We start from the raw sequence: 24,291 nt of genomic DNA on the forward strand, positions 1-24,291 counted from the left end.
TTTAGTGATATTCCGTCCTTTTCTGTGCTCTGAAATACCTTTACTAGTAGTGGTGTTAACTCTTGTCTGAAAGTTTGGTAGAACTCTGCAGTGAAGCTGTCCGGACGAGGGCTTTTTTTTGTTGGGAGTTTTTTGATTACCCTTTCAATCTCTTCTTTTGTTAGGGGTCTTTTTAGTTGTTCTACCTCTGTTTGGGTTAGTTTAGGTAGGTAGTGTGTTCCTAGGAATTCGTCCATTTCTTCTAGGTTTTCAGATTTGTTGGAATGTAGTTTTTCATTGTAATCTGATTGATTCTTTTAATTTCAGTTGGGTCTGTTGTAATGTCACCCATGTCATTTCTTACTCAGGTTATTTGCCTCCTCTCCTGTTTTTCTTTTTTCAGTTTGGCTAGTGGTTTATCAATTTCTTGATTTTTTTCAGAAAACCAGCTTTTGGTCTTATTAATTTTTTCAATTGTTTTTCTGTTTTCTATTTCATTTAGTTCAGCTCTAATTTTTATTATTCGTTTTCTTCTGGTGTCTGTGGTTACCTTTCTATTTGTTCAAGTCGTAGGGCTAATTCTTTGATTTTGGCCCTTTGTTCTTTTTGGATGTGTGCATTTATTGATATAAATTGGCCTCTGAGCACCACTTTTGCTGTGTCCCAAAGGTTCTGATGGGAAGTGTTTTCATTCTCGTTGGATTCTCTGAATTTCTTTATTCCATCCTTAATGTCTTCTATAATCCAGTCTTTTTTGAGCAGGGTATTGTTCAGTTTCCAAGTGTTTGATTTCTTTTCCCTGCTTTTCCTCTTATTGATTTCCACTTTTATGGCCTCATGGTCAGAGAAGATGCTTTGTAATATTTCAGTGTTTTGGATTCTGCTAAGGCTTGCTTTATGACCTAATATGTGGTCTATCCTAGAGAATGTTCCATGTGCACTAGAAAAGAAAGTATACTTGGCTGCTGTTGGGTGGAGTGTTCCGTATATGTCTACAAGGTCAAGTTGGTTGATTGTAGCATTTAGATCTTCCGTGTCTTTATTGAGTTTCTTTCTGGATGTCCTGTCCTTCACCGAAAGTGGTGTGTTGAAGTCTCCTACTATTATCATGGAGCTGTCTATCTCACTTTTCAATGCTGATAGAGTTTGTTTTATGTATCTTGCAGCCCTGTCATTGGGTGCATAAATACTTAATACGGTTATATCTTCTTGGTGTATTGTCCCTTTAATCGTTATATAGTATCCTTCCTTATCCTTTATGATGGATTTAACTTTAAAGTCTATTTTGTCAGAAATTAATCTTGCAACTCCTGCTCTTTTTTGATTGTTGTTTGCTTGATATATTTTTTTTCCATCCTTTGAGTTTTAGTTTGTTTGTGTCTCTAAGTCTAAGGTGTGTCTCTCGTAGGCAGCATATAGACGTATCTTTTATTTTTAATCCATTCTGCCACTCTCTGTCTCTTTATTAGTGCATTTAGTCCATTTACATTCAGGGTAATTATGGATAGGTATGAATTTAATGCTATCATTTTGATGTCTTTTTTTATGTGTTGTTGACAGTTTCTTTTTCCCACTTAATTTTATGTGCTGAGTATATTTTCTTTATATATCGTCCTTTCCTCATATTTGTTGTTGATTTTGTTTCTGCTGAGTCTCTATTTTTCCCTTGTATTTTATTTTGATGCGTAGGATAGTTTGTCTCCTTTGTGGTTACCTTATTATTTACCCCTGTTTTTCTAAATTTAAAACTAATTTTTATTTCCTTGTATTGCCATATCTTCCTCTCCATATGGAAGGTGTATGATTACATTTCTTAGACCCTCTTTATTATTTGAACATCTTCTTTTATATAATAACATCACTGTTACCCTGTTTTGAGCTTTTTTTTTTTTTTTTTTAAATAATCTTGCTTTGTTTTTTTGGATTTCCCTGTCTGGGTTGACTTCTGGTTGCTCTGCCTAGTGTTCTAATCTTGGGTTGATACCTGATATTATTGATTTTCTAACCAAAGAACTCCCTTTAGTATTTCTTGCAGTTTTGGTTTGGTTTTCACGAATTCCCTCAACTTGTGTTTATCTGGAAATGTCTTAGTTTCACCTTCATATTTAAGAGACAGTTTTGCTGGATATATGGTTCTTGGCAGGCCATTTTTTTCCTTCAATTTTTTTAATATGTCATCCCATTGCCTTCTTGCCTGCATGGTTTCTGCCGAGTAGACCGAGCTTATTCTTATTGGCTCTCCTTTGTAGGTGACTTTTCATTTGTCCCTCACTGCTCTTATAATTCTCTCTTTATCTTTGGTTTTGGCAAGTTTGATTATAATATGTCTTGGTGACTTTCTTTTAAGATCTACCTTATGTGGAGTTCGATGAACATCTTGGATAGATATCTTCTCATCTTTCACAATGTCAGGGAAGTTTTCAGCCAACAAATCTTCAACAATTCTCTCTGTATTTTCTGTTATCCCTCCCTGTTCTGCTACTCCAGTCACTCGCAGGTTTTTTCTCTTGATAGAGTCCCACATGATTCTTAAGGTTTCTTCATTTTTTTTAATTCTTTTATCTGATTTTTCTTCAAATATATTAGTGCCAAGTGATTTATCTTCGAGTTCAGAAATTCTAGCTTGTGCTTGCTCGATTCTGCTCCTCTGACTTTGTATTGAGTTATCTAACTCTGTAATTTTATTGTTAATCTTCTGAATTTCTGATTGCTGTCTGTGGATTTTTCCAGCTTATTAAACTTTTCGTTATGTTCCTGAATAATCTTTCTAATTTCTTCAATTGTTTTATCTGTGTGTTCCTTGGCTTGTTCTGCGTATTGCCTCATTTCCTTCCTGATGTCTTGAAGGGTTCTGTATATTAAACTTTTGTATTCTGCATCTGGTAATTCCAGGAATGCACTTTCATCTAGAAGATCTTTGGATTCTTTGTTTTGAGAGCCTGTTGAGGTTATCGCAGTCTGTTTCTCTATGGGACTTGATATTGACTGTTGTCTCCAAGCCATCTATAAGTTATTGTATTAGTTTACGCTTGCTTATTGTGTCGTAGCTTCCTTGTTTTGTTTTGATATGCCCCTATGGGTTGCTTGAGTGAGCTAGCTTGATTATTTTCACCTTTGGAGCTCTGGTGCCCTGTCCCCAGCTGGCTAGAGCTGTTATCAGGTATGTCAGTCTAGGAGTCCATTCAGTTTTCTTGTATGAATTCAGCTCAGGTTTCTAGGTAGCTGATCATCAAGTGTGTGGTACAGGCTCTGTCCTACAGTCTTAGAGGGGCAGGGGTGATTGGCATATATACTGGTATCCAATTGCAGCAGGGGTTCACGCTCTGAACAAGGCAGGGGGCTGAGTACCAACCCCCGAATGTCTCTAGGAAAATGCGTCCCTGTTCCCTAGAGCATGCTGGTGTATGGGTACTGCAGAGGGACCATGGGCACCCAAAGTTGTTGGTTGTAAGGACTGGAGGCACCAGTTATCTTTGGACCCCTATCACGGGTGGCTGGGTGACCTGAGTGGAGCTACCAGTCCTTAGGTCCCTGATGTGGGTAGGTGAGGACCTTGTTTAATAGGCAAAGCAATGTCAAACGTCAAGCGCCCACCTCTCCACCGCACAGCTGAAATGGTTGGAGTTTGCCAGCAAGGGCCTATTCTCCCGAAATAGGCCCACACAGGTCCATGCAGAAGGGAAAGGTGCTCAAGGTCCATGGACGGTTTATGCCTGGACAGGAGCCACCTCTGTCCTGAGCTCCCCTGGTTAATGGAGCTAGCAAATTATCTTTTCCCCCCAGTTGCAAGTTTTTCCCTTCCCCATGGCCCAGAGGATGGCTCTAGGTGCTCAACAGGGCCTAACTCAGGCCAAGGGATTCAGCCGCTGAAGCCAGCTTGGGGTGGGGGGCACGCGGTAAAATATACACAAGTACTAAGTTTTTACCGAGAGCTCCATTCTTCTTGGGTTCCGGAAGTGTGAGTAGGCTGTGTGGCTGGCTGCTTCTCCCTGAGGAAACTGTGGCTGAATGCTAGCACCAGCCCTCTGCCACCACTGCCGCTGCTCTAGGAATGGTGCCTGAGGACTCCCCACGATTCAGGTCCAGTAGCTCCTCTCCACTTCTGAACGGTCTCTTCCTCCCCCCTGCCCCTCAGTTCGTTGTCTAAGCTTGCCTTTGATGCTCGGGGCTCCCAGCTTGTCATAAATATACTCGTTTCACTTGTTTTTTCGGGTCTTTGTTGTAAAGAGGGCTCACCGGAAGCGTCTTTCTGTTTGGCCATCTTGGCTGCACCTCCACAGGTAAACATTTTTCTGGTATTCTCTGCTTTCAGTCAAGATCCATCTGACATTAGCAGTGATATTGCTTGTTCTATACCCTCTTCTGAATCCGGCATGAGTTTCTGGCACTTCCCTGTCGATGTACTCCTGCCACGGCTTTTGAATTATCTTCAAGAAGATTTTACTTGCATGTGGCATTAATGATATTGTTCGATAATTTCTGCAAGTCTTTTAGGTGGGTTCAAACTGCCAATGTTCGGTCATATGGTAATTTCAATGTTTAGCTTTTTGAAGAATTGCCAAACTGTTTTCCACAGCTGTTATACTATTTTACATTCTCATCCACACTGCATGAGGGTTCCAGTTCCTCTACATACTCACCAATAAACGTATATATATGCTAACTAACAGAAGGACCCTGATGACACAAGGGTTAAAGTGCTCTGCTGCTAACCCATAGGTTGGCAATTCAAACCCACCAGCTGCTCTGTGGGAGAAAGATGTGGCTTCCTTAAAGATTTACAGTCTTGGAAACCCTGTGGGGCAGTTCTACTCTGTCCTATAGGGTTGCCATGAGGTTGGAATCAGTGGGTTACTCACCAACACTTTTCTTTTCCATTTTGCTGGTAATAGCTATCCTAGTGGGTGTGAAGTGGTGTCTCATGTGGTTTTGATTTGCATTTCCCTGGTGATTAGATAACATTGAGAATCTTTTCATGTGCTTATTGGGTATTTGGTTATCTTCTTTGGATAAATGTCTATTTAAGTCCCTCGACCGTTTTTTAAATTTGAAAGTAGATCACCAGGCCTTTATGCCTAGTTTGTCTTAGTCTGGAAGCTCTGCCGAAACCTGTTCAGCATTGTCATAGCAACAGGTCCACACTGACAGATGGGTGATAGCTGCACATAAGGTGCATTGGCCTAAAACTGAAGCCAGGTTTCCTGAGTTGGAGGCAAGAATTTTATCACTGAGCAATTAATGTCCCAATTTTCCGTTATAATAAGGGTGGCTGTTTGAAATGTTATGTGCCCTTGAGTCAGCTCTGACTCATAGCGACTCTATGTACCAACGGAACCAAACACTGCTTGGTGCTGTCCCATCCTCAACAGTTGTTATGTTTGAGCCCACTGTTGCAGCCACTCTGTCAGTCCAACTCGTTGAGAGTCTTCCTCTTTTTCGCTGACCCTCTAATTTACGAAGCATGACGTCCTTCTCCAGGGACTGGTCCTTCCTGATAACACGTTCAAAGTATGTGAGAAGTCTCGCCTTCCTTACTTCTGATTAGCATTCTGGCTGTACTTCTTCGAAGATGGCTTTATTCTTCTGGCAGTCCAGGATGTATTTAATTTTCTTCATCAACACAATAATTCAAAGGCATCAATTCTTCTTCCACCTTCCTCATTCATTTTTTCAGCTTTCACATGCATATGAAGTGATTGAAAACACTATGGCTTGGGTCAGGCTATTGAAAATTACATGGCTTGAGTCAGGCTCACCTTAGTCCTCAAAGTGACATCTTTGCTTTTTAACACTTTAAAGTGTGAAAATGCAGCAGATTTTCACAATGTCATATATCGTTTGATTTCTTGGCTGCTGCTTCCGTGGGTGTTGATTGCGGTTCCCAAGTAAAATGAAATCCTTGACAACTTCAGTCTTTTCTCTGTTTATCACAATGTTGCTTATTGGTCTAGTTGTGAAGATATTTGCTCTTTATGTTGAGGTGTAATCTATACTAAAGGCTGTGGTCTTTGATCTTCGTCAGTAAGTGCATCAAATCCTCTTCACTTTCAGCAAGCAAGGGTGCGTCATCTTCATATCACAGGTTGTTAACATGTCTCCTCCAATCCTGATGCTGCGTTCTTCATATAGCCCAGCTTGTCGAATTATTTGCTCAGCATACAGATTAAATAAGTGTGGTGAAAGAATACAACCCTGCCGCACATTTTGCAGACTTTAAACCACCCATTATTCCTTTGTCCTGTTCAAATGACTGCCTCTTAGTCTAAGTACAGGTTCCTCAGGAGCACAATTAATTGTTCTGGAATTCCGATTCTTTGCAATGTTTCCATAATATGTTATGATTCACACAGTTAAATGCCTTTGTATAGTCAATGAAACACCCACTAGGTATGGCTGTTTGACATAGAACTTGCCCATATCATAGAATAAGTCCCTGGGTCTCAGGCATTCCTGTGTAAACAATGCAAAGCCTAAGAAGGAAAAAACAGACTTTTCCTCTCATCCTTCAATCTTACTCTTTCTTGTGCAGCAGCCAACTTGCCATGATGAGAATGTGGGTGTGTGGTAATGGAGGTAGAATAGGCTGAAAGGAGCCAGGGTCGCTGATTACTTCCCAGAGCACCTGTCATGTCCTGCACAGCAACCTCTGGACTTGTTGTACAAGAAGATAAACTGATAAGATTCTTCCTTGTTTCAGCTTTCCAGGTGTTTTGTCACTCACAAACAAAAACATTCCTACCTGACCAATGAAATTGTTGTTTTGTGTTGAGAGATTCTGAACATCGATTGTAATTTTGTGCCTTAGAAAAGCGTCGTGAAAGCCTTCCTTTGCGGCTGCTGAGAGACAGATACAACCATCTTCCCTTTCTGACTAAATTCCGAATTGGTCTTCTACCCTTCATGTGTCCATTTCCTCAATCCCTGTGGCTTTTACCTTTTGGCTGAGACAGTAATATCCTGGTGTTTAACCTCAAGACTCACACCTGAGGTCTATATTACTGTTACTCTCAGTGATTTGTGGTACTGTTGACCACTATTCACTCTGTTTATATAAAAATATATAAATATGCATAATTATCACTCTTAACATAAAAATTTAACATTAATTCTTTAATGCAGTCTAATACCCAAATAGACATCATGTGTTTCCCTTTGTATGTTACGTTGTGGTTGTTAGTTGCTTTTGAGTTGGCCCTGACTTGTGGTTGGTTACCCCATGCACTATGGAATGAAACAGACCGTCGTGCTTCACTGGCTGATTTTCAGAAATAGATTACCAGTGTCACGCAACCCTCCAGTGACATACATGTGGCTGCATGTGAGGTACGTTGGCTGAGAATCAAAGCCAGGTCTCTCATATGGAAGGTGAAAATTCTGCCACTGAACCACCAATGCCACCTAACTTTTTGAGGAATCACTGAAATGTTTTCCATCGAGCCAGTACCGTTGTAAATTACTGCCGTTAATAATAGCCATCATGGTGAGTGTAAAGTGGTATCTGTTTTATTTTGATTTGCATTTCCGTGATCGCTAGTGACATTGAACGTCGTCTCATGTGCTTATTGGCCATTTGTTTATCTCGGGAGAAATGTCTATTCAGGTTCTTTGCTCACTTTTTATTGGGTTATTTATCTTTTTGTTCTTGAGTTGTAGCCATTATTTATGTATTTTGGATATTAAACCATTATCCGGTATATGGTTCCTACATCTTTTCTCTGATCTGTAGGTTTTATCTTCACTTTTTAGATAAAAAGTTTTTGATGCATGAAAGTTTTTAATTTTGATGAATTCCAATTTATCTGTTTTGTCTTTTGTTGTTCATGATTTTGATGTTACATCTAAGAATCTACTGTCAATAACTAGGTTCTGAAGCACTACCTATACATTTTTACCCTAAAAGTTTTGTAGTTGTAGTTTATATATGATCATTAATCCATCCTGAGTCAATTTTCATATATGGTGGGATGTATGGGTCCAACTTCATTCTTATGCATGTGGAGACCCAGTATTCTCAGTTCCATTTGTTGAAGAGATTGTTTTTTTTTTGTTGTTGTTCCTTTTAACACTGAATGGATTTTTCACCTTTGTGGAAGATCAGTTGACCATAAATGTGTGAGTCTATTCTGGACTCTCAGTTCTATTTCATTGGTCTATATGTCTGTCCTTATACCAGGACCAGACTATTTGGATCAATGCGGTTTTATAGTACATTTTTTAGTAGGGGTATGTGAGTTGTTGTACTGTGTACTGCTTTGTAAAATTGCTTTGGATTGATTTGTGTCTTCTTGCAATTCCGTAAGAATTTCAGCATTTACTTTTCCATTTTTCCAAAAATAAGTGTCAGAATTTTGATTGGGATTGCAGTGAATCAATAGATCACTTTGGGTACCATTGACATCTTAACAATAATAAGTCTTCCAATCCATGAACACAGGATATCTTTCCATTTATTTAAACTAAAGACAGGTCTAAAACCTGATGCATGATCACCTCATGTGTGTCAGAGTAGAACTGCACTCTGTAGGGCTTTCAATAGCTGAGACCTTTTGGAAGTAGATCTCTAGGGCTTTCTTCTGAGGCAGCTTCTATTTATTTCGGTCTTCTTAATTCTTTTCTGTAATGTTCTATAGTTTTCCATGTACAAGTCTTTCACCTTTCTGGTTAAATTTATTTCTAGATGCTTTTTTCTTTTAGATACTATTGTAAATGGAAGAGTTTTCTTAATTTCCTTTTTAAGTTGTTCATTGCTGGTTTACAGAACTGCAGCTGATTTTTGTATGTTGAACTGTATCCTGCAACTTTGCCGAATTCATTTGTTAGTTCTAGTATTTGTGGATTCTTTGGACTCTCCTCTATATAAGACCTTATCATCCGTGAATAGAGATAATTGTATTTCTTCCTTTCCTCTTTGGATAGCTTTTATTTATTTTTCTTACCTAATTGTTCTGGCTAGAACGTCCAGTACAGTATTGAATAGCAGTGTTGAAAGTGGACCTACTAGCCTGTCCTGTTCCTGGGGGGGGTGATCCCAGCCTTTCTCCACTGAGTGTGATGTTAGCTATGGGTTTTCATAAATGCCTTTTAGCATATTGAGGAATTTCCCTTCTGGGTCTAGTTTGTTGAGTGTTTTTATCATGAAACGGTCTTGGATTTTGCCAAATGCCTTTTCTGTGTTGATTGAGATAATAATGTGATTCTTTTTCCCTCTTTCATTAATGTGGTATATTACATTGTTTAATTTTCTTATGTTGAACCATTCCTGGGAGAAATCCCACTTCATCATGTTGTATATGCGATTGGACTGCGTTTACTAGTATTTTGTTGAGGATTTCTGCATCTAGATTCGTAAGGGATATTGGTCTTCTTTTCTTGCAGTATCTTTGTAGGACTTTGGTATCAGCGTATTGCCACCCTTATAAAAAGAGTAAGTAATAAGTGTTCTCTCACAATCATTGCTATGTTTGAGCCCATGAACATGAACTTAAAACAACAACAAGGAAAAAACGTATTTATTTCTACTGCCTGGCTTCTCTAGCCTCCAGATGCCGAATCTTCAGCTTTAGAAAGTTTTATAGTTTCGCTGGAAGTACCCTAGGGAGCCTAACCTTGATTCCATCAGTTTCAGGCCTTCTGAGCAGCCTGGAACCCACCAAGCTCCAAACCTCCCCTCCCTCAGTTTGGATCTTGGATACTGGGGGGCTGTCCCCCTCAGACTAGAGTCCTGCCCTGTGTTCCATCCCCCTGCCAGACAGAGAGTCTCTCACCCCTACACTGAGCCACTGCCCTCAGACTAGAGCGCGAACTTGGGAGAGGGCCTGCCACATGGGATGCTGGGCAGACCTTGCAGAATTTCCTCCACGTCCCCTGCAAGAGAGCAATAGAAGTTCATGAGGCGTCGGGATCCTTTGGTGCTGTTGACGTCCCCACGTTTGTTCCAAGTTTACAAACAGCAGAAAGTCGTTCCTTCTCTTTAAAAGCTGGGCTGAAGTTCCAGCAGATGTCACTTAAGGGGTTTGCCATTTGATACCCCTGGGAATCATTTCTGTAAATGCCATTGATACACTTGCTTTTTTGTACATGTGTTGGGTAATGAGAGGTGGCTTCCACAGCTACCACCAGCTTTTTGTGTCTCTGGAATTTTCCTTAAGACAACACTTTTCTGGAAGGACTTAGAAATGAACCAAGCTTCAGACAAAGAGGGCCAGCCAAGGTGGGATCTGGAGGTGGAGCTCCCTCTGCACCCTGCCTGCCTTGGGGCCCTGGGACTGAAGTCTGGCCTTGGGGCTGGGGGAGTGGTGAGCTTCACAAAATGAACACACATGATGGTGATGCAAGGGAAGGGGTCTAAAACAGGTCGTGCCCCTCTCTGGTAGCCTGGCCTTGGGGGTGGGGAGCGGTGAGCTTCACAAGGTGAGCACGGATGATGGTGATGCAAGGGAAGGGGTCTAAAACAGATGGTGCACTTCTCTAGTAGCCTGGCTGTGGGGATGGAGGAAGAGTGAGCTTCACAAGGTGAACACGGATGATGGTGATGCAAGGGAAGGGGTCTAAAACAGATGGTGCACTTCTCTAGTAGCCTGGCTGTGGGGATGGAGGAAGAGTGAGCTTCACAAGGTGAACACGGATGATGGTGATGCAAGGGAAGGGGTCTAAAACAGATTGTGCATTTCTCTAGTAGCCTGGCTGTGGGGATGGAGGAACAGCGAGCTTCACAAGGTGAACACACATGATGGTGATGCGTGAGGGAGGGGGTCTAAAACAGGTTGTGCATTTCTCTGGTAGCCTGGCCTTGGGGGTGGGGAGTGGTGAGCTTCACAAGGTGAACACACATGATGGTGATACGAGGGAAGGGGTCTAAAACAGATTGTGCACTTCTCTAGTAGCCTGGCCTTTGCAGATTAGTTTGCGATGGGCCCTCAACCGCCCCCATCCTGTCATTGCTACCTCAGGCCTCCCAGCCTTCAGCAGCTCCCTGAGGGTGGGAAAAGGGCAGTGTGCTCCAGCAAGTCCTTCCTGCCCGATGACCACCTCCTGTCCTCCAGCCCAGCCTTCCCCTACTACGTTCCTTTTGTCTATCCTGTCTCCCCAGGTTCCTGGTGGGGCATGATCTACAGTCTACAGTGTGGGTGTGAGAGCTGGACACTGGTCTCTTCCCCTCCCCCTAAGAGGCCACGACAGGGGCACCCCGGAGCCCAGGTCAGTTGCCCACCTTCCCCAAGCATGTACTATCTGCCGCCTGTCAGCCTATCTTTGGAGGCTTCAATCCTAGGCACCAGCCGAGGTTGGGGAGTGGCTGATCCCGCTTTCCTGGATCCTTCCCAGGCACCTCGTAGCCTCTACCCTCATCTTGGCCTTTGGCACCCCCTTTCCACCTAGCCGGAGTTGTCCCTAGGCTCTGGGGGGGCAGCTCCCACTCTTTTCAGGAAGGCAGAGACAGCACACACCCTCAGACTCACAAGCCGAGAAGGGCAGGAAGGAGGCAGCCCTCAGGACCTGTGTCCCACTCATGGGATGGCTCTCTCCTGGCCAAGGCACTTCCAGGGATTTTCGCTCTCTGTCTCCTGATGTCTGCGTCACCACCTCTATGCTGAGTTTCACTGGTAACCTGCACTCTACTTCAGAGAGGGCTGTGAGTGTGCACGTGCCCCTCTCCCCAGGCCTTTCTCCGCAGATGCCAGCCAGTGTGCTCCAGCCTTGGGTGCGGGGGGAGCACTGAGGTGGCATCTACTTTCAGTGATAAGCTCAGCAAAAGCTGGAGGCTGGGAGGGGCGAGCCAGGCCTGGCTGGACCACTGAAGCCAGCTGAGGAGTGGGGGGTATAGACAGGCTGGTGGGGGAGCTGGGACAAGACATCCGTGATGGACTGTTCCTTCCTTCATTTACAGGCTCTAGAGCAGCAAGTGCTTGGGTGTGGATACCCCAGGGTCTTACGAAAATGCAGATTTTTATCTTGGTGGGACTTGAGAGTCTCCATCTCATGAGCTCCCAGTTTATGCTGAAAATAACTGTTACAGAAATAGGATGTGAGTTAAAACTAGAGAATGCTGTTAGAGAAATTAATAAAAGGAAGGACAGTGCTTTTGAAGAGTCCTTGGTATACAGATCATGAGAGAGGGAACATCTACACTGACACCAAGAAGTAAAAGAGTAGGAGTTGGCTGGGTGGGGTGGTGAGGAGGAGAGAAGAGCTCCTGGTATACAGTCATGAGAGAGAGAAAACATTTACATTGACCCCAAGAAGTAAAAGAGTAGGAGTCCGCTGGGTGGGGTGGTGGGGAGGAAAGAAACGGGAACAGACATGGGAGGCTGCTCTTTACAGAAAACTTAATGATTTTCCGATTTATTGGTTGATCGATTATTATAAGGTTGAAAGAGAATGTGTTCAGGAATTCTCCCAGATTTCTGGAAAGCTTGGGGGCTGGTGGCGTCATGGCCAGAGAGTGAAGGAAAACAAAAAAACTCAAGGGGAAGAAAGAAATGTTAGTTGCAAAATCAACAGGAGAAATACTGATCACATATTACCATACTGTAAATTAAATGAAAGTTTTTTAAAAAAACAAGGTACAACAGAAACGATTATCAACTGCACATAATTAAAAATCAATGACGTGTGAGAGTTCATAGACTTGAACTTGAAAAATATATTCTCCCTGAAAATTCACCCATGTTGATACCAAATAAAAGTACGTGGATGGTTCTGCAAAGGTGAACACTTAACCTCATAGGTGAACCCTCAACCTAAGCCTCAGAGCCCTGACACTCTGGAGGAAGCCAGGGTCACGTTTTTCAGTCTGGGCAGGGCTGGATGTCTCTAATGTTCTGGGATGAGGAAGTCCCCCCCCTGTGACTTTGTTGCCAGAGGAAGAGGCCTGTGGAGCTGCATGAAGAATGCACGTGTGTGCTCTGGAAGGCTGGAGCAGGATCTGCTCTAAATGCAGATGTCCTCAGGGTGGAGCATGGCCTTGAGCTCAGAAAAGAGCTGAAGGCCAGGAACCCATCACTCCTTGCTCAACACTGTGTCCTTGCATTTCAGGTTCCAGGTGTGGCTCAGGGAGAGATAGTCCAGCCTAGGCAGCAGGAGACCGAGGGCGACCACCTTGCACATCCATGGAATCACGAGTAAGGATTTCAACTGCTCTGACTGGCTGTGTGGACCAAACATCATTCATCTGCCTCCAAACTGCCTAGTGGCTCTGCTTCCACTGCCATCCCTCTTCCTGAGGCAGCTTCTTGGGCTTAGAGAGCACATTCACTTAGACTTCCAGAAGCTGGAGCCAGGAAATGGTGCGTACTACAGAGAACTGAGGTATTATTAACTAAAAGGGTGAGACTAGATGTGAATTTTTGGGGGGCTATGTGCTCCAGGCCCTGAGGTTCCTCAGTGAGGTAAAAAGGTGGCAGAGGAGGCCAAGGGACTGAGTCCTAAGGGGTATCCTGAGGCCTTGCTCCACTGTCACTGGGCCGGGCACCCTGAGGCCCCGCTCCACTGTCACTGGGCCCTTCCTCTACACGTATGTGGTTTTTCAAGCCATGGATACCTGGGGTCACCTTCCTTACGTGACTCTCCGGGCTGGCATCATGGGGCATTAACATCCCTGTCCTGGGGCTTGGTTCTCTGGGTTGAATGACAGAAACTCCTAACCAGAGTCTAAAGACAGAGCAGCTCTGGCTGAGGAGGCAAGTCCCAGATCCTCCAGAGCCATCCTTGTCCCATCCCTGCAAACAGTTTTCTTGGCTTCCCTTAGGCACTGGAACCTTTTCTGTGCAGTTCTGAAACTGCAGCTCCACCTCTCACACTGTGGGATGGGGTAGAAAACAGGGGGAAATAGTAGCAGGAGGCCCTGACTGTTCTAACATGGGGCCGTGTGTGGGGCTTGGTCCTCTCATGAATTCATCAGTGAAATGAGGCAGGGAACGGTGAGTCCAGCTGGATCATGTATGAGGTCTCCAGATCCACCCTTTTTGGAGGGATGGTTTTTCCTTGAGGCTTTCAGGTATGTGAGAAGCATGTTTCCCCAGTCTTTAAGTCTTTGTCTTCCCACCTGTCTCTCGCTATGCATGGTATTAAGTCTCTGTAATTTTTGACTGTTCTCCACAGTCTTGAATGAAAATCTAAAATAAAAGTGTTCTTTTTTGCTGGACAAGCTCAGCATACGAAGTGGTGTATTTCACTTCTTGGGCTCAGTTTCCATTGGAAGAAAATTTCTACATCAGTTTGTGTTTCTACTAGAATTTTTCAGTTTCATGGATATAAACTTCTAAAGCACAGAGGGATGCCTATTTTAACTGATATAAGAGTAAAACTTCAAAAGTAAAACACATTATTTCCCCTGCTTTGTTACACAGACGGTAGGTTGGAGTTTACACTTGCTTTTTAATTAACAAAATTTTCTGGAGTTGTATAACAGTTCATGCTTTTGTTGTTGTTAGGTGCCATCGGGTCAGTTCCGACTCAGCCACCCTGTGTACAACAGAGCAAAACACTGTCTAGTCCTGTGCCATCCTCACATTCGTTGTTATGCTTGAGTCTATTGTTGCAGCCACTGTGTCAGTCCATCTCGTTGAGAGTCTTCTTTTTCACTGACCCTCTGCTTTACCAAGCATGATGTCCTCCAGGGACTGGTCCCTTCTAATAACAAAAGTATGTGAAATGAATCTCACCATCCTTGCTTCTCAGAAGCATTCTGTCTGTATTTCTTTAAAGACAGATTTGTCCGTTCTTCTGGCAGTTCATGATATATCCAATACTTCTTGCCAACACTGTAACTCAAAGGCATCAGCTCTTCTTCGGTCTCTCTGATTCATTGTCCAGCTTTTGCGTGCATAAGGCAATTTAAAACACCATAGCTTGGGTCAGGTGCACCTTAGTCCTTAAAGTGACATCTTTGCTTTTTAATACTTTAAAAAGGTGTTTTGCAGCAGATTTGTCCAATGCAATGCATCGTTTGATTTCATGACTGCTGCTTTCATGGGTGTTGATTGTGGATCCAAGGAAAATGAAATCCTTGACACTTTCAGTCTTTTCTCCATTTATCGTGATGTTGCTTATTCAGTTGTGAGGATTTTTGTTTTCTTATTTTGAAGTGTAATCCATAATGAAGACTGTAGTCTTTGGTCTTCATCAGTAAGTGTTTCAAGTCCTCTTCACTTTCAGCAAGCAAGGTTGTGGCATCTGCATATTGTAGGTTGTTAATGAGCCTTCCTTCAATTCTCGTGCCCCATTCTTCTTCGTATAGTCCAGTTTCTTGGATTATTTGCTCAGCATGGAGATTAGATAAGTATGGTGAAAGGATACATCCCTGCCACACACCTTTTCTGATTTTAGGCCACACAGTATCTCCTTGTTCTGTTTGAATGACTACCTCTTGGTCTGTGTACTGGTTCCTTCTGAGTACAATTAAGAGTTCTGGAATTCCCATTCTTCACAATGTTATCTATAATTTGTTATGATTCACACAGCTGAATGCCTTTGCACAGTCAGGAAAACGTCTTTCTGGTGTTCTCTGCTTCTAGCCAGGATCCATCTGACATCAGCAGTGATATCCCTGGTACCACATCATCTTCTGAATATGGGTTGAATTTCTGGCAGTTCCTGTTGATGTACTGCTGCAACTGCTTTTGAATGATCTTCAGCAAAATTTCACTTGCGTGTGATATTAATGATGCTATTTGGTAATTTCTGCATTGAATTGAATTACCTTTCTTTGGAATGGACACAAATATGGATCTCTTCCCAGTTGGTTGGCCAGGTAGCGCTATTCCAAATTTCTTGGCATAGACAAGTGACCACTTTCAACATTGCATCCGTTTGTTGAAATGTCTCAATTGGTATTCCGTCAATTCCTGGGTCCTCGTTTTTTGCCAGGTCGTTCAGTGAAGCTTGGACTTACTTACTCCTTTAGTACCATCGGTTCTTGATCATATGCTGCCTCCTGAAATGGTTGAATTTCAACCAACACTTTTTGGTATAGTGACTGTGTATTACTTCCATCTTCTTTTGATGCTTCTGGTGTCATTTAATATTTCCCTGTAGAACCCTTCAGTATTGCAACTTGAGGCTTGAATTTTTTCAGTTATTTCAGCTTGAGAAATGTCCAGCATGTTCTTCCCTTTTGGTTCTCTATCTCCAGGTCTTTGCACGTTTCATCATAATACTTTACTTTGTCTTCCCGAGCTGCCCTTTGGAATCTCCTGTTCACCTCTTTTACTTCCATCATTTCTTCCTTTCACTTTAGCTACCCAACATTCAAGAGCAATTTTCAGAGCGTCTTCTGACATCCGTTTTGGTCTTTTCTTTCTTTCCTGTCTTTTTAATGACCTCTTGCTTTCTTCGTGTATGATGTCCTTGATGTCATCCCACAACTCATCTGGTCTTTGGTTATTAGTGTTCAGTGGGTCAAATCTGTTCTTGAGATGGTCTCTAAATTCAGGTGGAATATACTCAAGGTCAAACTTTGGCACTCATGGACTTGTTCTAATTTTCTTCAGTTCAACTTGAACTTGCATATGAGCAATTTGTGGTCTATTCTAAAGTCGGCCACTGGCCTTGTCCTGAAAGATGATATTGAGCTTTTCCATCATCTCTTTGCACAGGTGTAGTCAATTTGACTCCTGTGTGTTCCATCTGGCGAGGTCTATGTATATAGCTGCCGTTTATGTTGGTGAAAGAAGGTATTTGCGATGAAGAAGTTGTTGGCCTTGCAAAATTCTATCATGCAATCTCCATCATCATTTCTGTCACCAAGGCCATATTTTCCAACTGCTGTTTCTTCATCTTTGTTTCCAACTTTTGCATTCCAATCATCGGTAATTATCAATGCATCTTGACTGCATGTTTGATTGATTTCAGACTGCAGAAGTTTGTAAAAATCTTCAACGTCTGTATCTTTGGCCTTAGTGGTTGGTGCATAAATTTGAATAATAGTCATATTAACTGGTCTTCCTTGTAGGCATATGGATATTATTATCCTGTCACTGACAGTGTTGTAATTCAGGATAGATCTTGAAATGTTCTTTTTGATGATGAATGCAACATCATGCCTTTCAATTTGTCATTCCCGGCGTAGTAAACCATATGATTGTCCAATTCAGAATGGCCAATACAGTTCACTAATCCCAAGGATATTGATGTTTTTATGTTCCATTTCATTTTTGACGATTTCCAATTTTCCGAGATTCATACGTTGTACATTCCCCATTCCTATTATTAATGGATTTTTGCATCTGTTTCTTCTCATTTTGAGTCGTGCCACATCAGCAAATAAGGTCGTGAAACCTTGACTCTATCTGCATCATTAAGGTCGACTCTAGTTTGAGGAGGCAGCTCTTCCTCAGTCCTATTTTGAGTACCTTCCAACCTGAGAGGCTCATCTTCTGGCACTACATCAGACAGTGTTCTGCTGCTAATCATAAGGTTTCCGCTGGCTAATTTTTTTAGAAGTAGAGCTCCAGGTCCTCCTTTCTTGTCACTTAGTCTGAATGCTCAGCTGAAACCTGTCCACCATGGTGACCCTGCTGGTATTTGAAATACCAGTGGCATAGCTCCAGCGTCCCAGCAACACGCAAGCACCCACAGTACAACAAACTGACAGAATGTGGTGACCAATACATAGTGAGCTTGAATCTTATGTAAAACCCCATAATAGTGCATATGGCTGATCTTTATTGTTTTGACCATATCGCCACAAATGGACACATAGGTTTTGTCCATTATCTAGCTCTCACAAAGGTGCTCTAGTGAATATAAATATAAATTTTTAAGATCCAGGTAGCAAAAGTTTAGATGTATTAGCCCTCTTGAGCTAAGGCAAGTTAAATCAAAATGAAGAAGTTTTCACATGGATTTATAAGATTATTGTATGAAAATTACATTTCTTTCATGTTTTAAGCCATTGCTATCAACACTATCATAAACAAGGAGTGCATAAACTGTTCATGTATAGTTTAAATAACAAGAATCTAAATCCCTGATAAGAAATACACCTTGTTGGTTTTTATGGCCTCCCAGCGTGTCCCACCCTGATCTCATCTCCTTGCTGCCTGGAGGTTATTGCCGTTTACATTTGAGAAGTTTATTACCGTTACCATCATTGCTGCTCTTATAGCTTTGACACCCAAGTCTTTTTTTTTTTTTTTTTTAATAACATTTTATTGTTCTTTTAGTGAAGGTTTATGCAGCAGTTTAGGCTCCCATTTGGCAATTTCTACACAAATTATTTGGTGACATTGGTTCCATTCTTCACATTTCGTGAACATTCTCAGTATTTCAGTGTTGGTTGTTGTCTTTTCATTAATCTAATTTCCCTACCCCCTTACGTCCTTATCTTTGTTTTAAACTAATCGTTGACCATTTGGTCTCATATAGATGATTTTTTAATGTAGCACAGTACTCACAGGTGACATTCTTTATTTTGTGAGCCAGTCGGTTATTTAGCTAAAAGTTATCCTCAGGCTGGTTTCAGTTCAAGGTTTATAGAGTATCTCAGGGCACCAGTCCTGGGGAGTCCTCCAGTCTCAACTGGTCCAGTAAGTCTGTTTTTGTTTGTTTTTCTTTAATTAGGAGTTTGAGGTTCTGTTCCTCATTTTTCTCCCATTCTATCAGGGTCCATCTGTTAGGGCCCTGCTCTGAATGATTGGTAGTGGTAGCCAGGAAACATCTCATCTGCAGCTTCTGATCTCAGGGTAGATGAGGCTGTGGTTTGTGTATACCGTTATTAGCCCTGTAGACAAGTTCCTTTGAGTCTTTGATTTCTTCTTCCTCTTTTGCTGCAGACAATACGGACCAATAGTTGTATATTAGATGTCCTCTTACAATCTTTTAAGACCCCAGACGCTACTCACCAAACTAGGATGTAGAGCATGAACTTTATGAACTATATATATTATGCCAGTTGACCGAGATGTCCCACAATACTGTGGTCCTAATCCTTCAAACCCAGAAAACCAATTTCACGAAGTGTTTGGTTACATCTAAGAAGTATCTGTAAATGTGACACCCAAGTCTTAATCTATAATCTCTATATTGTTTAGTTTTGCCTCTTTTGAGCTTTCTGTAAATTTAATTATAACTGTTTCTGGATTTTTCTTTGGCTTGTTTTCCTCAGAACACTTTTGAGTTTCATATGTATTGATGTCTGTAGCTCTAGTCTACTCCTGTTGCTATGTACGCATGCTATCATTGTATGAATGGGCCAGAATTTACCTACCCATTGTAGAGATTGTAGGGTTTGGTTAGTTCAAATGTGACTTTTGCTTTTGTGAGTATTGCAGCTCTTACCCTCTTCATTCACTTTCCAAACTCCAAGTGCTCTTGGAAAATCATTCTCTAGTGAGGGGAAATCGCCGAGTATAAGATTATAGCCTAGTTCAAATTTACTAAAAGAGCCAATACAAATTTTCCCTCCCACAAAATAATGCATATATATTTTTATTCCATCTGCTTATCTAATGAAGTAATTTTTGCTCTTGTAATCAGCGATACCTTCTTTTGATTTTGTTGTTCCAGTCCCTTACTCTACTCCAGTGCTGAAAAGGCTTTGTATATTTTCCCACTGTTAATTTATATCCCTGAGCAAATAATCTGAGAAGCTGGACTGTATGAAGATGAAAAGGGGATCAGAATTGGAGGAAGACTCATTAACAACCTGCATTATGCAGAGGACACAATCTTCCTTGGTGAAAGTGAAGAGGATTTGAAGCACTTATTGATGAAGATCAAAGACCACAGCCTTCAGTATGGATTGTACCTCAACATAAACAAAAATCCTCACAACTGAACCAATAAGCAACATAACGATAAATGGAGAAAAGATTGAAGTTGTCAAGGATTTCATCTTCCTTGGATCCGCAATCAACACCCATGGAAGCAGCAGTCAAGAAATCAAAAGGAGCATTGCACTGGGCACATCTGCTGCAAAGGACCTCTTGTCGAAAAGCAAAGATGTCACCTTGAAGACTAAGGTGTGCCTGACCCAAACCGTGGTATTTTCAGTTGCATCATACGGATGTGAAAGCTGGACAATGAATAAGGAAGACTGAAGAAGAATTGATGCCTTTGAATTGTGGTGTTAGCAAAGAGTATTGAATATACCATGGACTGCCAAAAGAACGAACAAATCTGTCTTGGAAGAAGTACAACCAGAATGTTCCGTAGAAGCAAGGATGGGGAGACTGTGTCTTACATACTTTGGACTTGTTGTCTGGAGGGTTCTATTCCTGAAGAAGGACACCATACTTGGTAAAGTACAGAGTCAGCGGAAAAGAGGTGGATTGACACAGTGACTTCAACAATGGGCTTAAGCATAACAAGGATTTTAACGATGGTGCAGGACTGGGCAGTGTTTCATTCTGTTGTGCGTGGGGTTGCTATGAGTCGGAACCAACTTGACGGCACCTAACAACAACATGACTTTTTAGGGCTTCTTTATAAACCTTGGCAGTTTTCCTGCTAGTGTGTAACCTATCTTCTCACCCGTTTTTGCTGCCCTTTGATGAATTGTGAATTTTAATATAATTAAATTTGTCAGCCTTTTCTCTTATGTCTTAATCTTCTTATCTAAGATTTTTTTTCTCAATTCAGATGTCATAAGGTCATTTGTTTATAACTTCTGCAAGTATTATAGTTTTACATTCTCATAATTGAAGCTGATCTACCTGGAATTGGTTTTTATACATGGAGTACATAGGAGTAGACTATTCCAATTAGATAATTATTTGATTTGAAAACAAAATAAAACAAAACTTTTTGCCTTCTACTTGATTCTGGCTTACGGTAACCCCACGTGTTTCAGAGTAGAACTGCACTCCATAGAATTTTCAGTGGCTGATTTTTTGGAATTAGATCACCAGACCTTTCTTCCGAGGTGCCTGTAGCTTGCCTTTAACCTCCAACCTTTTGCTTAGTATCTGAGTACTTAATCATTTCCGTAACCCAGGGAGTCCGGTTAGTTCGTTCTGTCTCACGTATTAAAGTGTGAGTGCTTTCTGTCACTGCCCTGCAGTGCTTGCTGTGTCATGAATCAACTTTCATAGAGATTGATGGGCCTTTTCTGGAGCTGTTTATTTTTTTTTTCTGTTATATGTTCCTGTTATATATTCCTATAATGATACTACTATTCAACGATAGTTGGAAAATATGAGCTTGGTGGTAGAAATCACCAAGATTTCTATGCCAGAGAGTGCATGATAGAATTCTGCAAGACCAATGACTTCTTTATCACAAGTACTTTTTTTCACCAACATAAATGACAACTGTACACGTGGACTTCACCAGAGGGAATACACAGGAATCAAATTGGCTACATGTGTGGAAAGAGATGATGGAAAAGCTCAATATCATCAGTCAGGACAAGGGGCTGAGTGTGGAACAGACCATCAATTGCTCATATGCAAGTTCAAGTTGAAGCTGAAGAAAACTAGAAGCTGGAGTCTTTACAGAAGCCAGCACAATCCCCAGAATGTGATTTGCCCACTCGCTCCAGGCCCCTCTTCAAATTTCTCTACCGTTACTCTCCAGCGTCTCACTCTGCTCTGGTCATGTTGGGGCCTGGGGTCTCCCTAAAACATACCAGGCACACTCCCACCTGCTGGCCTGTGCTGGTGTTTCCTCCTCCTGGAGCAGTCTCTTCTCAGCTATTCCTTGGGCGATTCCTTCACATCTTTCAAGTCTTAGATCACTCTTTCCAATGAATTCAGTTAATTAGGCTCTTGAGACCACAGAGCACCTCACATAGGCACTCTGCTCCTGGTCTTCTGCTCTGGACTGATTGTCTGTGTTTGCCTGTGGTCCCTCCAGTTTGGGGGGCCGTGGTTTGCCCTGTGACCTTAATAGCCTAATTAATTGAATTCATTGAAAGAATGCCCTGTGACCTCTGAATAGCCTATTTAATACTGCTATTTGTGTTGTCAGGGCAGTCAGTACTCTGCATTCCAGTAATTAGGTCTCAGACAGTTAGTGAACCTGTGCCCCTGGGCAGTGACTTCACCAGTGCTTCTCTGCTTCTCGCCTAAGGTTGGGTATTTCACTACTCCAGGTTTATTAGGCTCTGGGAAAAGTTTTCCTTTCCCTTCTTTGTCAGCCCTTTCCTCCAGGGCCTTGTCAAGTTGGCTTTGTGCTTCCTGTGGCCATGTTTTAAATAGTATATGTTGGGTTTGATAAGTACTCCCACTGAGCCTGGGGCTTTCCATGGGCCGAAGAACACTTTCCTCACCATTGTCCCTTTCAACCCAATGCCTCACCCTTTCAATAAACATTAATTGAGCCTCAAAAAAAAAAAAAAAAAAAGGTGCGGGGGAGCTGTGAAGCAAAACAGAATGCTCTAGGTGAGCCTCCAAAGGGCTGCTTTTCCTCCAGCCCCTACTGGCAGCACAGGGGAATTTTTCTCTGATCTTCACACTGAGGACCTGGTAGGGTTCATGGAGATAAAACTCACAAAACTCTGTAAGTCCCCCTAAGACGGCCCCCGGGCACATTTAACCCCGAAGCTTGTCTACACCAAGCCTCCAGCAATTCCTCAGTTACACTTTAAGTCTTCCTTCTCTGGCATTGATCCTAGCGGTGGTTTCTGCCTTGGGGCTCCTCTATAATGATTCTCTGTACCTGCCTATGTGTCCTTCTAGTTTTGGGGGCAGTCATTTGCCCTGTGACCTCAATACTCTGAGTCCAATGTGTTCAGCTTTTTTTTTGAGGATAGGAGTGATAACTTTCAAGCTCTTCACATACTGGACCCAAACCTGACTTCTTCATTTGTATCTTGTATCGTTATTATTCTTTATTTTCTTTTACTTTCTTGATAGTGTTTATTCATGCTGCTTTTATTTTTCCAGTGCCCCAGTTTTCATGGTTACCCTTTGCTAATGACTTTTTCATTTTGTGACTAACCAGCGTGTCCTCCCTTTCCTGGCTGTGAAGGTCAGTGGCACACTTTGACTGCTGTGCCTCTACGTTGGGAGTTGTTGAAGTCGATGAAGTCAATGAGCACCTGAAATCTGTATGACTGTTGGCAAAATCATCACAGAGCATGTCCAAGTTTTTAGAACCGAAAGTGCGATTTTTTTTCCCGTAACAAGCCAGGTTTCAGTATTTAGTGTTTCCTAAAATGATTATTTTGCTTTTCCCTGAACTAACTCACTAAAGATAAATATGCTCGTGTCACTGCTTCTCCCCTGAGTGTGCTGCACTTTTCATAGAACTTTTGACCACATGACGTTATGTCATTGTTGTTAGTTACTGTGGACTCGGTTCCAACCTGTGGAGATCCCATGTATGCAGAGTAGAACTGCTCCATAGGGTTTTGAAGGCTGTGACCTCTCAGAGCAGATTGCCTGGCCTGTCTTCTGAGGAACCTTTGGTGGCTTTGAACCACCAACCTTTCGGCTAGTAGTTGCGCACTTAACTACTTGTGCCACCTAGAGAGTTTGACATTATATTTCACTTATTTACTGCCCACACCCAAAGAAGTTATGATCCATGTGCATCCAGATATTTCTGTTTTCTTCAGTGGTGTATCTGCTTTGCCCATGTAAAGGAGGCTCTGTGTCAGTATTACCTAAATTAGTTTTGATAAATGAAAGAGCCAGATGTAAGGGCCCGAAGGGCAGCAGCCTTGCCTGAGACGTGGGGCTTTGCCAGGAATAGAAGATCCAGGTTGTCTGAATTGACCAGGATGTTTCCTTTGTCTCCTCTCCCTACAATCCAGCAGGGCTCAGACCACCCACATAATTGAGGATTAACAACCAGAATAACAAGAAAACTGTAGGTATGTGAGCAAAAATATAGTTGTCAGGAATTTGGTGTTAGGTACCTTGACCTGCATTCTGACCCTGGCTCAGCAACATACAATTTGGGCAATACTGAGCATGTGAATAATTCCTTATAACTTTCCTTGGCTGTGACCTGTCTGAAGCAATATCAGCTTAGGAGAGGCATGAGGAATAAATGAGCCAGTGTGCCAAAAGCTTTTTGCAAATCCCTTCAGATATTGTAGTTGCTCAATAAATGCAACATTTTTATCACTAATGTAGGACTGGAATTTAGGGTTTTTGTTGGCTTTAAAACATGTAACCTGGCCTAGTGCAGTGGAGAGTTTTGAATGTGGCATTGGATCAAAGTTCACTGTGACAGTATCATACCAGGATTGATTAGGAATGATTTTGACAGCTCACGTCACCCCATAGCCTATCTGTTCTACAGCTGCTGGGCTGTTCAGTGAAATGTTAGCGTTGGGAGTGCAGCGTAGCAGCCTTTTGTCTCCTTACAACATGTGGGAGCCAAAGGGTTGATGCTGTTTCACGGAGGCCAGTCCTACAGGCCAGA

At 42.1% G+C, this 24,291-nt stretch overlaps 1 protein-coding gene across 10 annotated transcripts in view; it reads left to right on the forward strand.

Moving 5' to 3' along the window:
* LOC126058050 (zinc finger protein 699-like) overlaps window positions 1-24,291 on the forward strand; it is a 546,539-nt gene that overhangs the window by 513,979 nt on the left and 8,269 nt on the right. For 3 of the 10 annotated variants that reach the window (XM_049853041.1, XM_049853046.1, XM_049853047.1), the window contains exons 2-3: window positions 11,069-11,175; window positions 13,012-13,262. Coding sequence is in view for 3 of the 10 variants with exons in the window: in XM_049853046.1 (XP_049709003.1) it covers window positions 13,260-13,262 (3 nt within the window). In the remaining 7 variants the exon portion in view is untranslated. Of the gene's footprint in view, window positions 1-11,068; window positions 11,176-13,011; window positions 23,735-24,291 lie in introns of all 10 variants that reach the window. The other 7 variants (XR_007513070.1, XM_049853039.1, XM_049853040.1 and 4 more) reach the window with 5 other exon arrangements.

The sequence above is a fragment of the Elephas maximus genome, chromosome 14 (genome assembly GCF_024166365.1).
Source record: "Elephas maximus indicus isolate mEleMax1 chromosome 14, mEleMax1 primary haplotype, whole genome shotgun sequence".
NCBI lineage: Eukaryota > Metazoa > Chordata > Mammalia > Proboscidea > Elephantidae > Elephas > Elephas maximus.